Source organism: Acartia tonsa, chromosome 13 (genome assembly GCF_053477335.1).
Source record: "Acartia tonsa isolate MP-2025a chromosome 13, ASM5347733v1, whole genome shotgun sequence".
NCBI lineage: Eukaryota > Metazoa > Arthropoda > Copepoda > Calanoida > Acartiidae > Acartia > Acartia tonsa.
Window position 1 is genome coordinate 31,096,242 of NC_137272.1, and position 16,255 is coordinate 31,112,496.

Below are 16,255 nucleotides of genomic sequence, written 5' to 3' on the forward strand. Positions count from 1 at the left end.
TAAATTGAAATAATATTTGTAGGGACATAAAAAGTACGTTATTACTGCTAAAAGAAGTATCGAAATAATCTCAATCTTAATTGTCATTTGCTTAATAACTTTTTAGAAAAATTACGAAAATCCATTAATTTATTAATAAACTTTTTATTTCTTAACCCCTGAAAAAACATATGTAGTTGTAGAAAAAATGCCAAATTTACCGTTGCTACTTTACATTTAACTTAATCGAATCTGTAAGTCTGTAATGTTAAAAAAGTAATACGGTATCCTTGGCAAAAGACAAAAAAAAATTAAGATTAATGTAAGATTATGCAAACGATCATAATAATATCCTAAATAGGAGATTAATTCATATTTTAGGAGATTGTGCTTCCAAAAAACGAAAAAATGCGGTAAAATAAAAAAGTGAATCTTACTTCTGTGGGCATATGTTCTGCGTGGCTGTTTATTGAGTGAAGTCGTGGAGTTGGTCATAGAACTGGTCATCTTAGGGTTCAACTCCATGGCTAGCTCCAGACCGTTGTCCTACAATTGGAAATACGATTATTTACATTTATGATTTTTTATTTTTTATACCTACCTAAGCAATTTATCAATAAAGAAAACAGGGATCTTAAGGGATAAGACAATGTATGATAAAATGTACATCCCACAAAATATGATAAAGAGAATAACGCTTTCAGTAGAATGTTACCAAAGTTTTTATGCCACCTAAGCTAATAAAATAACGTAGTTGTCCAATGTCCCTTTCATCACTGATTACATCCCTCTTTTTTAATTTAACCTAATTTAACCCTCGTAATATTGGGACGAAGAATGAGATTTCTTTCTATCTATTTGTCTATTTGTCTATTTGTCTATCTATCTATCTATCTATCTATCTATCTATATTTGTCTATCTATCTATCTATCTATATTTGTCTATCTATCTATCTATCTATATTTGTCAATCTATTTATCTATCTATATTTGTCAATCTATCTATCTATATGTCTATCTCTCTATTTACCTGTGAATTGATGTTGAGTGATCTGGACATACTGGCGGGCATTACCCCAGGCATCCCGGTCCCGGTCTCACCTGAAACACGAAAAAACAGTCAAAATAATTGTATCCCAAAAATCCCTGGTTTTAAACCAGTGTTGCGGATCCGCATTGATTGTATGCGGATCCGGATCCTCCAAATTTGGTCAGTGCAGATCCGGATCCTTGATAATAAAAATACCAGGGGTATACGAAAAGGGAAGGGGAGATTATATACAATGTGAGAGAGAAGAGTGTGGGAGTGAATCAGCTGATCTTAATACGGTTACCAGATATTTCAAAATTTGTAAGTGACTATTTTATATAAATTTAGGTAGATTTTTCCATAAATTTATACCCCAGGATCCGGATCCGCATTTTTTTTGCGGATTCGGATCCTTGGACTCAAAAATATGCGGATCCTTGCGGATCCGGATCCACAACACTGTTTTAAACCCAAGGTTCCATCCTGTCCAACCATTCAGGATTATTATACGAAATAGTAAGAATCTACTCAAAAACATTATTTTATGTAAATGGACTTAAAATACAAGTTTATACATACATTCTCTAATGAAAAAAAATGGTAGTCCATTTGTTATTTTTCAATAATACTTGTAAGGCAAAAAATCTAAGATCCAGAAAAAGAAAATAAGAGGTATAGTCACTTACGCCATTTAGTCTTAAAGGTCATTTCGTCGTATTTTTAAACTAGATTTTCTCATATTTCTAGCCCCTGCGGGAGGCTCTAACCCTGCAGGACAATCACCGATCCTAACCTGAATTATCAAAAGCTACTTTAAAATTACGATGAAACGGTCCTTAAGAGGCGTTGTCACAGGGAGGACAACTTGAAATGAAATTACAAAAATAAACCAAATTTTAGAGATGCTACGCATATTTCTAAATGGATATAAAAAGGGCAAAACCACATTTTACATGAATGAGAGAAGATTACTTTTTCAAAATACACACACTCACATACACAGTACACACACACACAAATACACAAACACTCACACTCAAATACACACACTTACACATAGTATTAATATTAAATGGATGTACGTTTTTTCCCCTCAAAACCACAACTCCTTTGGTTAAATATTATATGTTCAGAAGTAGGGAAAAGTTTTCCGGAGAAAAAATAGTAAAACATAGCTAAAATTTCAATAAATTTAATTGAAGCCAAAAAAAGTGGAACATTTAGCTTTTGAGCAGATGCGCATTTAATGTGAGAATCTTCAATGCAATTTCAGATATCCATCTCTAGTAGCGGCTGAGAAAATCCTATTTAGATCTAAATCGTAAAAGATGGTCAAAGTAAGATAAATATGAATCTTCACAATAATTATGACGTCTTTCTTCTATGACAGCCGAGAAAATCACGTTTTCCATACAAAATGGACAATTATTGTTTTTAATAATATTTTTCTCTATCTGAAGCTTTGTTAAATATAGCTTTTAACATTTATAGAACATAATATTGCTAGATACTTTTTTCGTCTGTTACTTAAAACCTTAAAAGGCCTTACCACAAAGTCTACAAAATACCTGGGCAGGTTTTAGGCTAGCAGTAATAAAAAGATTTATGAAAAAATAGGGTTTATCCATCCACCCAATCGAATATTATCTTTTAGAGAAGCCTAGGGGCGTAGCCAAAAGTAGTATTACGAAGTAACATTTGATATTTTTACAAAATATATCTAAACGTTTATATTTTAAATATTGTTAGCTTGCTATTGCTGTGCTTCTTAAGAAGCAGGGTTTCGGATCCGGATCCGCATATTTTCCAGTCCAAGGATCCGGATCCGGATCCTTGGACTCAAAAAAATGCGGAAAAAAAAGATAAATCCACCTAAATTTATATACAATCTCAGACATTCTCTTGATGAGACATTCTTTAAGGTTTAGGGTCAGACTTGAAAATTAAAAGTATTTTTGACTTCGAATTAAAGAATAAATATTTTTGAAAGGTTTGGTGATTTTATTTTTATTGTCAAGGATCCGGAACCGGATCCGGTAGGATTTGGATCCGTAAAAAATCAATGCGGATCCGAAACCCTGTTAAGAAGAAAATAATCCTATCTCCAAGTCCTCTCATAATCTACATGATTAGCTGTTTTCTATCTGGTTATCTTTAAGCTCCAGGGACATTAAGGGATAAGACAATTTAATTCAGTAAACCAAAATGGTGCATTTACGTAGAGTGACTTGTTGAGCACTAATAATCCTCCACTAAATAATTTTGAAAATAATGAGTAGAGTAGTCTTTCGTTTGTTTTATGCTTTAAGTCTAGTTTAGGTTAGGTTATATTGGGTACTTTGAAGCCCCGCAGGGATAGTGCCCTCGCAGAGGCTAGGAGTAAGAAAAAAATACCCACCCCGGACCCCCCTCCCTTATTTCCAATTTATTTTAAAAATAAGAAGAGGTGGGAGGTGTATCAGTATTCATTAGTTTTTAACAGAACAGTTTTGTGATGGAGTGGTATAATTTATACACCATTATTCCCTCCCTCCTTGATATATTGTGAAAGATATTAATATCCGTCTGTCTGTCTGCCTGTCTGTACGTTTGCATAATCATTAATGCATATTATCAATCTAATCCTATTTAAAGTAGCGAAGATACTAAAATTTCAGTTCATCTGTAAAACCAGGATTTTCTCAGCTGTTTAGTTTATGATAAGACAGCTACACTTTTTTGTGATTATTACCAGATATGTCTGACCTTCTAATGCTTTAATGGAAACAGGAATTCAAAAAAGGAAAGTATTTTCTCTGATGCTATCAAAGATAGTGTACAAATATAAAAATCTTGGAAAGTTTAACTTTTATGTGGAATGTTGTTCTTGCAGGTAGATATCTTTCTTATATTATCTTCTGATTAAAACCTTATATGGTTTCCTAAACTCTTTTTACCTTTTTTTTAAAACTTAATCTTTATATTAGATTTATAGAGGTGCGATCAATTCCCAGTTATAAGAGCAGCAGAACTACATATTATTACAACAGCGCAAACTGCCCTTTCCTCTTTAACTCTGATATTACTTATCTGCTCTTGATTTATAAAAAAAAGGATGACGTCACTTTTAGCAAAGAAGTAGAAAAAACTATAGTCTAAAGTAAATAAGAGAGTAGATGTTCAGTGTCCATAACAGGAATTTGAAGAATTTTTTTAAAGACATCTCATAAAAATTTTTTTAATGTATAAATGTAATATTTCTACAGCCTGGCTACTCGCTACTGTTATTGAGCCTATTTAAAAGTAAAACCCATCTTAAAATATTTTTTCAATGTCAATCGTTATCAATAAGGTTTCTAAATGGTTCTAATAAAATAATAGTAGCATGACAGTAGGTATATTTATGAGGCTAGTCTAAGCTGAAATTGTACTGTTAAACTTTGGAAATAAATAACAATAGGAACAAGATTTTATCAATGAGTAGTTAATTATGGGTTTTAACATCCTTAATTTTGGTCTAATAATATTTTTATCTTTTCTTCTAGCTAAAATACTTTTTTGTTTTGTTGCGAAGCTACTCTTTATGTTTCGTATTTTGTATGTCTAATCGTCCATTAAAGGAGCGGAATTATCAGGAATATAAATTGATAAGACAATGGGCGATAAATTGATGTACCATTCCCAATGTTAATACATAAAATTAAACTTTCTAAAGATTACAATTATTGGTTGACAAGGTGGACACTCAAATTAATATACCAAACCATCCAAATCAATTTAAAGTCCCTAATTTTGTTAAGCAAACGTAAAAAGAAAACGTTATTATAAAATGTTGGGGACTATTGAAATAAATTGTATTGTAAGTGATATCCCCTCTAGCTCCCCTTTGGTTATGTTCTAGATTAAAGTATGATACCTTGTCAATGAGAATAGTTATTCCGCGGATATTTAAATGAAAACAAAGCTGGTAATTATTTAAGGGGGGGGGGGGTTTAATGCAACCATCTCGTAATCAGTGAGCAAATGGCACTTAGAATTCGAATTTTGATCTGGAATTTTGCATGAGTAATCCTTGGTAGGTCTATTTCCCCTAAATTGAACAAAAAGTTGGAAAAGTAACGGCTAACGGCTGGTGGCTCAGCAGTTTAGCCATTTTTAAAACTATTTTCAAGGGAAATCATCACGAATCCTATCTCAACATAATACGCTCTATGCTGCTCCAAAACGTTTTCAAACGGTTCTAGCCGCTAGTTGCTGGTACTAGAAATCTAAAAATGTTTTTTTTTGTATCATTTCACATGATTTAAAGCAAAAATATGTTTCAAAAAGTTGATTTCTACATAACTTAAGGCAGATTTGCCTTAAAAATAGCCAAATAACGGCTAAACGGCTGAGCCGTTAACCGTTACTTTTTCAACTTTTTGTTCGATTTAGGGAAATAGACAAAGGATTACTCATGCAAATTCGTATAATTAAATTGTCTCTTTTACGATGCTATACATTTTTCAGGACGGCTGAGAACCGGTTCTTATCAGGCGGATATTACCTAATTGGTTTCGAAGCCATACTGAGATACAGATACAGTTGTTAGTGCGCTACTAACGGATAACATTGTACTTGTTCTAATTTTTTCACCATATGATGTAAAAAATAAGATAAAATCAGAATAAGTAGTTGTTGATTTATATCCTTACAAAATACGGCCATTCTCAATTTGTTAATGGACAGATGGATGTAAGAAACTGAATTTCTGAAGTTTTCAAACTTACCTAAAATTAATGTAATTTGTTATTAAAAAATATTTTACTTAGAACGACCATTTGAGGGATCTTTAAGAAAAGAAAAATAACACTAGAATGAGGGAGAAAGAGAAAGAGGGGAAGAAAAAAGGAGGGAGAGAGAGAGAGAGAAAAAGGGAAAGAGGAAGACTAACTAATAGATTATCTTAATTAACCTTTAACTTGATTGGGGTCAAAATTAAACCTTTTGTATACTGACAATTCAATGAACAATTTAGGGTGGCTCCAACAGTTGTTTACCACCCTAGAATGACAGTATAATATGAGACAGAACTAGTTTTTATACTCTACTTGGTTGGTTGGTTGGTTAGCCACTGCGGGATGGAGCCGTTCCATTATTAATAATATCAGCAAACCCCAACCCCACAAACCTCACCCCCCGAGATCTATGGACGCAGCCTATTCTGGCCTCAGAATTTTTAAACTTACAAGACAATGGAATTATCTAATTTATACTCTACTGTAATACTACTGTATACATATTCTCTGGAACCGAGAAAATTTTTCTCTTCTTGTTTAGGATTACAAATAAGAAGAAAAATTATCAAACAGTAAGGAAGATTTAAAAACAAGGATTTAAAGGGATGACAATGGAGAATAAACTGTGATAATTCCCCAATGCTTATAAACAAAATCATTCTTTTTTTTGTAAATGAATGATCGTTGGTTTAAAAGTTTGGATACTGCTTGTACTTAAGCATAATTTAAAAGTACCCAATGTTTTTAAGCCATTGAGTTTACACCTTTTATATACCTCTGGTTAAAAATTTAAGTTTCTTCCAAATCAATCTTTTCTTTATTCAATCAAACTCAGTATATTTATTTTAACTTTACAATTTTTTGTGCTAAAAATTGACATTTTTACAATGGTTGGTATTTCTTGAAATTTACACGATATTTGGTCATTGTTATAGGTGGGTTTTAAGGGCTTTTTGTGACAGAAGCGTGACAGTACAGTATGAGGCTATACCCAACTGTAAGTATACAACTGTAGGATGTACATGCACTTACAAAATTAACCAAAACGTTCACAAAGAGTTGGGTTCTTAACAATTTTTTTTATAAAAAAAATCCATCTCAAATAGCAGCTACATAATTCCCATCCCCCCCCCCTTCCATAGAGTTTAATGTACATACACTTGCAAAATTAACCAAAACGTTCACAAAGAGTTGGGTTCTTAACAATTTTTTTTATAAAAAAAATCCATCTCAAATAGCAGCTACATAATTCCCATCCCCCCCCCCCTTCCATAGAGTTTAATGTACATACACTTGCAAAATTAACCAAAACGTTCACAAAGAGTTGGGTTCTTAACAATTTTTTTTATAAAAAAAAAATCCATCTCAAATAGCAGCTACATAATTCCCATCCCCCCCCCCCCCTTCCATAGAGTTTAATGCGGACTATCATACTACAGGATTAAACTATTAAGACTGGAACCAAATTAGAAAAATTATTTTAAGGAACAGACTTTAAATTAAGAAGAAATTCCTTGCGAATTTGCAAACTTAGGCTGGTTTCTAGAGTAAAAATGTTACAGAAATATCACAGAAAATTACGAGCTAATCTTAGCCAAATATTTTACTGTCCTACTAGGGTATTGTCCATTGTAGGAATCATTCTAACAAAAAGCTTTGTAATATTTTAATAGGAACCCAATTTGGACCCTTTTTCAGATACCTTTTCTTTACCTTTCGTTATTTTTTTTCTGTCAATTTCTCACAGGTTAAATAACATCCCACCCCCGGAAAGTATAGTTTTTAATTTAGTTAGTTTAAGGGGAACCGTTACCGAACCCACCCAGTTAAGTCGTAGAGTAGCATTACTACTACCAACAATAATACTACCAACAATAAACATGGAGGGGGGGGGGGGGGGGGGGTTGAGACTGGTACATATAAAAAAAACAGAAATTGTTCTAATACATATTTGACCCCTATTATTTTGTGTTTAAATTTTCAAAGAATTTTCATTTCTCAATTTCAATTGAATATTATTTAGTTTAGGAATTACAGTGAAATGGAGTGATGGTTAATGTTGATGGCTAAAAATGAGTACATAGTTTCTTAGAAACGAGGGGCCTTGAAAACGAGACGTTTATTTGATTTGATTTTTAAAAAAAAAATACTAACCCATATTTTTTAGTCTATCAGTAGAGCCAGCTAAAACATCGGGCAACTGATCATCCGAACTCATTTTAATATATTAAAAAAATATACCATAAAGATATATAAATATATATTAACGAATTCACGCAAATTCACTCATAAGTACACTGTGTAAAAAATGGCGCATAAATCGCAACACTAGAAAATCGTTGAAAATTTTCAGCTGATTTTTTGGCGCCAAATCAACAACAATGTCGTCTTGATTGCAGAAAGAGGATAGATTCACTATGGACTATTTTGCTTTCCCAAAGCAACAGAAGGCAACATCTTTTTTTCTTCTTCAATCAATCAACTATTCTTTTTTCTTTGGTAACAAATAGCTGAAAGTTGATGCCCCAGGTGGTCACAACATTTTAAAAAGCATAGTTTTACTAAAATGCCATTTTGCTCTTTTTTAGAGAGTAGCCTGAAATCAAAGATCTAAAATAATTTTCAGTCAGTTGAAAAAAAAATTTCCATGAAATAAAAAATACATGAAAATTAAGTTTATAAGAAACTAAAGCACTTAAAACTATTAGTGCAAGAGCTACAATTCATTTATCCACAAGTATGAGTAATTAAACAAATGACTTTCTTGTTAGTTGGCAGAATTTTATTTTAATGAGCTTTGTTCTAAATTTCGAGTCATCCTTTCCTATTTATTAATTAACCTGTAAATTTGTGACATAATTGTCCTTGTTTAATTGACTTTTGTTGGTGGGCTAATGTTTCTCAGACCTAGCAGCAAAACCTTAACTTTGAGATATTCCCTTTAATAATTTCCATGATTTACGGGTTTATGGTAAGCTGATTACAATTGCATGTCACTATTTATTTGGAACTTTCCCTTTCAAAGTAACACAGGTCCACTTATTAATACCGACCCTTTCAACAGTTTAATTACACACACAAGAAATGGATTTGACAAAAATTACTTCCGCTTAAAACTAAATTTTAAAAGTTTTTATAACAGATTCAGTTTCTTAAATCTAATTCATTAAGGCAATCGGCTCTGAAACCACCAGCTTATGAAGTAAGGAAAACTAAAATAGCTTTTCAAGTAACAAATAAAGTACCTATACAAACAAACCTTTGGGGATATTGACATCACAAGGACTCTGGCAGGAAATTGACAACTTATTCATACGTACTGTACTAAATCAATCTTTACGTAGACTAATTTAACCAAATTAGGGTTTTTTTTAGGTTTTTTATAATTCATACAACCCCCTTAAGTTATTCATTACAATAGAATTCAATTTTAAAATTTATTTACTGTGTAAATATGCATAAATATGACATTTTTACTGACAATTAGGTTGATTTTTACTCAAAGCATTTTTCTTGTAGACAATAAAATGATTATAACTTTCGTTCTATTTAAGATAAATTGATGAAATAAAAAGTATTTTCAATTTTATTATGCTGAGAAGTCACTTATTGGTTTTAAGAAATAATAAACCCCTTTGAGTTGGGGAGGGGGGGGCGTTGAGTATCGAAATAATGAAACTAATGTAAATTTCTTTTTATGGTGGGTTTTATTGATTCATATAGCAGCCAAACTGTTTTTAGGCAATACCCCTTTGTCTGTCTGTCCCTCTGTCTGTCTGTTTTTTTGTCTGTCTGTCACTCCACTTGTCAGTCTATCTGTCTAACTGCCTCTTTTTCGGATTTCAATGAATCATCTAGCATAGCCTAGTTCTAATTTGTTAATGCCTCAAAAACTGTCTGTCTGTCCGTCTGTCTGTCTATCCCTCCATCTGTCTGATCATTCACAGGTTCTCTATTGGATTTTATTTAATGAATTGTCTATTATGGTCAAACTGTAATTTGATCATTCTTCTTGCCTGTCTGTCTGTCTCGTCTATCTGCTGAGTTTCTACCATTGGTCTAACAGACTGATTCACTTAATTAACCCCTTACGGTCGGGCCCCTTACCGCACCTTAATCAGCGGGGGGGGGGGGGTCACCCCCCTGCAACCAACCCCTAGCCCTCCGGGGCTTAAAAAAATCCTATAAATGAACCTAACCTTATTTTTCTCAGACACCATTTGACCAATAGGGATGATTTCTATAACTTAAGCTTTTATGATTATAAACTAACTCCTAGATAATAAGTCACCCCCTGCCGCCAACCCCTAGCCCTCCAGGGCTCCAAAAACCCTAAAAATGAACCTACCTTTATTTTTCTCAGAAACCATTTGACCAATAGGGATGATTTCTTAAACTTAAGCTTTTATGGTTATAAACTAACTTTTAGATTTTAAGTCGCCCCCCTGCCGCCAACCCCTAGCCCTCCAGGGCTCCAAAAAATCCTAAAAAAGAACCTAACCTTAATTTTCTCAGAAACCATTTGACTAATAGGGATGATTTCTTAAACTTAAGCTTTTATGATTATAAACTAACTCCTAGATTATAAGTCACCCCCTTGAAAATAAAGGTTAGGTTCATTTTTATGGGTTTTTTTGATCCCCGGAGGACTAGGGGTTAGCAGCAGGGGGGTGACTTCTATACCAAAAGCTAGTTTATAACCATAAAGGCTTAAGTTTAAGAATTCATCTCTATTGGTCAAATGGTTTCTGAGAAAATTAAGGTTAGGTTCATTTTTAGGGTTTTTTGAGCCCTGGAGGGCTAGGAGTAGGCGGCAGGGGGGTGACTTCTAAACTAGAAGTTAGTTTATAACCATAAAAGCTTAAGTTTAAGAAATCATCCCTATTGGTCAAATGGTTTCTGAGAAAATTAAGGTTATGTTCATTTTTAGGGGGGTTTTGAGCCCCAGGGGGCTAAGGGATGGGGGTAGGGGGTTGACTTTGAAACCATAAGATGTTCATACCCCTAAAAGCTTAAAGGAAGCCTGCAAGAAATACCACGCTTTAACTGCTGAAAGACTGCCACAAGTAGACTAAATACCCCAAATTTGAAGCCTTCAGCTTCTATAACAAAAAAGTTCTAGGCATTTTAAAATGACATTTTATGTACAATGAAATTTTTGAAAGAATTGCAATGCTCATGTTGAAAACTTTGAAATTAAACTACGTGGCCTAGAAACAAAATTATAAGCTTATTTTTGTCATAAATTTAGGTTTCCAGTAACTAATTATATTTTTACAATAAAAATACCCATTTTTATAGTCAAAATCATTAAAAAAAATTAAGTTTTACTTGCGTTGTACCGAATGTACTGTAGCCAATCAGAAGGCTGAATCAGCTTAACAACCAATCACAGCTAAGCTTGTATTAGTTTACCCCTTTGTTTCCGCTATGATTTTCGTTTAAAAATGCAATTTAAATCGAATTTTTTTCATACATTTTGACTATGAAATGTGGTGTTTTTATTGTAAAAATGTAATTGGTTACAGGCAATCTAAGTTTCTGACAAAGATAAGGTTATAATTTTGTGTCTAGGCGATGTAATTTAATATTTTTTTTTCTTTTATGAGCATTGGAAATCTTTTAAAAATTCCATTGTACATAAAATGCTATTTTAAAATGCCTAGAACTTTTTTGTAATTGAAGCTTAAGGCTTTAAATTTGGGGTATTGGGTCTTCTTGTGGCAGTCTTTCAGCAGTTAAAGCGTGTTATTTCTTGCAGGCTTCCTTTAAGTCCAAAAAATTTGCATGGTTCATCAAGTGGTTCCGGAGAACCCCCCCCCCCCCAGCATCAAAAAAGCTTCAGTTACGTCCCCCTTTTAAACGTAAGCTTTTCTTATATGTCAACATAACATATCTAAATTTCATAGAGATCCGCAGCCGTTTTCCCTGCTGACCGCCTGCTGCGGCCGCTGAAATTTATATTTGATATTTCTAATATAAAATTTACTTAAAGATAAACATTTTCTGTAAAAAAATTGTTCTTCTAGCTTCAAAAATAAGAAAATTACAGCCGTTTAAAATTTTTAAGTAAAAAAGGTTGTTAAATAAAAAGGTGAACTAAGCAAAAATTGACTTTGACTTATAAAATGTCGGAAATTTATTATCAAACAGGGGACTTGCACAAAAAAGATTTAGCCCTCTAGGTCTAATAGGAACTGAGATAATAGGGGGGGAGCGTTGAATGCCCACCCCATCACCAACCGATTAAGGTGCGGCAAGGGGCCCGACTGTTAAGGGTTAATAATACATATTTAATAATTCATATTAAAATCGATAATACTGTAAAAATGGTTGAATGCTTGTTTCAATAGAAAATTAGATTTAACTAATAATAATGTTGAATCTTGTACCAGGAGATAAACAAATAACCTTGTGTTGCAATAAAAAATAAAAAAAATTATCCAATTTACTTATGAAAAAAAAGTGTAATACTGTATCTATAATCTTTTTGTACATAAATGATAATAATATCAGGTTATATTCCATTAATTTATAACCACCTAAATTTTTTGACACTTACAACTTTTAACAGCTCCCTTTAACCAAAATCAAGGATAGTTTATTTAAGTATGTCACCAAAACTTCATTACATAAGTAATACATTTTTACAAACTTTAAAAAGAGGATTGGGAAATATCTCCCTCCCCAACATTAACTTTAATCACTATTGTAAACAATATTAAAAGTTATAAATATATATCCATCAAGATCTTTAGAGGTATTAACTGTGGTTTAATTACATATGTATGAGAGCTCCTTCTTGTGTCAATCACTTTTATTTACTGATTAAAATTTGTACAGTACAGTTGTACAGAATATTGCAAGATTTTTTTTAGTTAAGTCTGGAAATTAATGATTAATTTATCTAAAAATAGATAGCATAGAATTATCTTAATCAGTGGCTTAATTTTATACACCCGCCTTAAACACCTCCCCCCCCCCACTCTTTATTTTAAGGGGTGTAAATTTATTTCCTTTACACCCCCTTGGAATTTATAGAGGGGTGTATCTGAGGGTGTAGGCTCTTGTCAAGAGGGTGGACACCTAGTGAGGTGTATCCATCCCCCTTAATTTTACAAGGGTGGTGTAAACAACCCCTACACCAACCTTTTGCACGCCTTTGATCTTAACTATACTTTTAGTGTACATAAAGTTGTAAATTCAGTAACTATTCTACAAAAATTACCTTCCTAAATTGATATATGATTTTCAGGGTAATCTCCGGTGGACTAAACATTAAAATTTTATGGAAAAAAAGATATCTTTGGAACATGCATGACTTGAAATTATCCCCCCTTTGTACTCAATACGCATTTTTTAATCTAAGTGCGTCAATTTTGCGTTTAAAGATACCCTTAGTTTAAGCATTAATTTCTCCAAAAAATGATGAAAAAAGATAAATTTTTTTTTGATAAAATGATAAAAGTATATGTAAAATGAAATAACCAGCAAAAAAATTTACAAAATTACGTTAAATAGAACGAAAATTAGAGCGTTTTGTATGCCTTATAAAATGCGTATTTCTCATGAAAATTGTAATGATTTAGTGTATTGAGTAAAATATTTACAAACTTCCCGCTTTTATAAGAAGCTAGAGCCTTTGTGACATTTATATTTTTTACTCACTCACAATAAATGAAAGTGAACTATTATATGTCACAATAGGATATCAACATATTTATTAACTTCCAATGCTAAAATCAACAAGAAAAAAAACCATACTTAGAGTGTTTTAGTTATTTATGTATCTTTCTTTAATGCAAATGTGCCAGCAGGTTTTACGCTATCTGGCAGTCACATTACAAAAATTTTATTTTCCAAACCTTATAGGACAACAATCATCAAATTTAAGCCATGTGCCGGTAAAGAAGTTGATTCAAATAAGCAAATTCATAATATATCATGCTGAAAAAGAATTCTGATAAATGAAAGCATCCCAATAACTTTAAGTAAGGAATTCATAAACATAGTGATTCTGCTTCCAACAGTAAAAAAAAACTTGTGATCCATGAAATAATTTTAAATTGAACCTTGTCGCATGAAATTATCCAATACTGTACTGTAAAAATATTTCAAAACTCATAGATACATTGAGAAGTTTAAGGTCCATCCATACATAGTTCCTTTAATTAAAGTAAGAGGATGTAGTTATGTGTGTTTATTTTTGTGTATTGATCCTAGACTTTTTTTTATTTAGTAGTATTTGGGTAACAAATTGAGGATAGGTACTTACAAAGCAAAAATATTTGGATAAGGATTTTTTATCAATTTGAAACTGTAACACCTAATAAAATACCTACCTATCTAAATGCAATTTAAAGTATGATTTTTTACAGTGTATACAAGAAAAAATTATATTACAGTTCTAAAGAGAACTTTTTATTAAGCAATGTTTTTATATTTTTCTGGTTAGAAAATAAATTAATATTTTGTAATAGGCTGAATATTAAGTGGATATCATGCAAACTATTACACACTTACTATAATTTATTCTTTTTATAATTTTGAACAGGCCAGATAAAGATTTAAGGATAAAAGCTTTTAATAAATGATATCTTTAAACGAAATACCTACATTAAATAAGTTTAAAAGGTTTTATCCATATTCAGTAAATAAAAAAAAAATTATTGCTTGACATTTTTATAAAGTGTCTCTGTTTTAATTTTTTTTCTCTCCAAATTAAGATTTCTCCCAGCTTAAGTTCAGAAACTAAAACATGATTCATAAATATATAAAATTTAAGGAAAGAGACAACTTTTTTTTGAAGATTTTATATTATTAAAAAATGGTTTGTGTTTCAAAAGAGTAACTACTTAAAAATAAGATTAGTTTACAGTATTAGCTGTCAAACTAATACCATAAACAGTGCTTTATTGACAATACCAGCCAAAAATTGTTCTTATATTTTTCAGGAATGAATTTATTTACTTAGTATAGCTGAACTTGTTATGTAACTCTTTATTCTTGTTAAGGCTGATTATTAATTACATTGCAGAATACTTAGCTCTTTCCCCCTGAGTTAATCTTAAAGTGAAAATATAATTTCTATTTCAATTAAATGACCCTCTTCCTTTTATTATTTGCTAGCATACAATACTGAAAATATTTATAATTAGCAAAAATAATTTCTATCCATATAAAGTAGTGAGCTTTTTTATTGTCTGTAGTAAAGGATCTTAATAACAGTTAAACCGACATGGTTCTCCTTTACATTGTAGCTTATCATAGGTCCTGGGAATGTTAAAACTATTTTAGGGGAGGGTTCTACTCCCCCCCCCCCAAAAAAAAAAAAAAAGTTGAGGAGCGGTCGATTTTATACTTTTAGGTATATATTTAACTACGGCATAATAATAAAAGCGTAGCAGCTCTATAAGAAATACCAGAAAGTACACACGTCAATTGGATTTCAAAGCATTTGGTTTATATTTAGATCCTTAAAACAGGAGAAGAAATGGTTGTTGATTAGTTTTTTTTTGTTGGTTTAATTGATATTTAATTTCCCTTATTGGTCTAAATATTCCAAATAAATTTGAACACCTGATTTCTTCCCAAGAAGAACACGGATAAATGTTTACATTTTATAATGGTAGAACAGGACATATAAAAATTTTAGGTATACAAATTATACGAAGCACAAAATTCCCCATATATCTCCTAAGAGGAAAATAGATATAAACCTACCATGGACCTATTAGAAGTTATATTGTAAAGGAGAACCATATCGGGTCAGCTGTAAAAGAGATTCTTAATTTTTAAAAGACAAACAGGCAGATAGACTTACAGAAATCCTGCTACTTTTATATAAGGATTTATGAAAGAAAGGAAGGTAAAATCTGTTTTTGTTTAAAATAATTCTTATGACTACACCTGGAATAATTCATTTTAAAAACATATGGTAGGTATAATGTGGTTTATTCAATCTAACAAATATATTATTCTAACATCTCGTAATTAAGGTATTAAGGGGGGTATTTTAAAAGGGGCGTTTTTTATATGAGAGGGTGGAGGTACCATATCCTAAAATATTTTTAAACCTTCTCTGGAGCTGAAAGAAGGTTCACAGTAAAGGAGAACCATATCGGTTCAGCGGTTAGCAAGATCCTTCCCTTCAAACAATTAGACAAACAAACAGACATCTTGTTACGTTAATATAGGGTTATTAAATTTTATTTCTTTATCCGCATTGTATAAACCTTGTTTAATACTATTATATTGCTTAATTTTAAACAATTGAAATCACATTTAGGATTCTTAAATACCATTAATGTCAATAGAATAACAGTACATAAAGATGCTTTTATATGCTGTAATTATGCTGTGATAATAAGACAATAAACAACTAAAGGAACCATATATTTATATCTTACACCTTAATGTCCATTTAAAACTGATTTCATTTAGGATCAAGGATGTCAATATCTTTAAATAGCGATGCACAGGATTAACC

The 16,255-nt window shown here is 31.7% G+C and overlaps 1 protein-coding gene across 2 annotated transcripts in view; it reads right to left on the reverse strand.

Moving 5' to 3' along the window:
* The window catches only part of LOC145334897 (uncharacterized), a 159,721-nt gene that overhangs the window by 35,708 nt on the left and 107,758 nt on the right, over window positions 1-16,255 (reverse strand). The window contains exons 1-3 of one of the 2 annotated variants that reach the window (XM_080180517.1): window positions 7,921-8,365; window positions 1,010-1,080; window positions 417-525 (exon numbers count right to left, since the gene is read on the reverse strand). In XM_080180517.1, the coding sequence (XP_080036643.1) occupies window positions 417-525; window positions 1,010-1,080; window positions 7,921-7,984 (244 nt within the window). In that variant the 5' untranslated portion in view covers window positions 7,985-8,365. Of the gene's footprint in view, window positions 1-416; window positions 526-1,009; window positions 1,081-7,920; window positions 8,366-16,255 lie in introns of those variants that run through there. The other variant, XM_080180516.1, reaches the window with a different exon arrangement.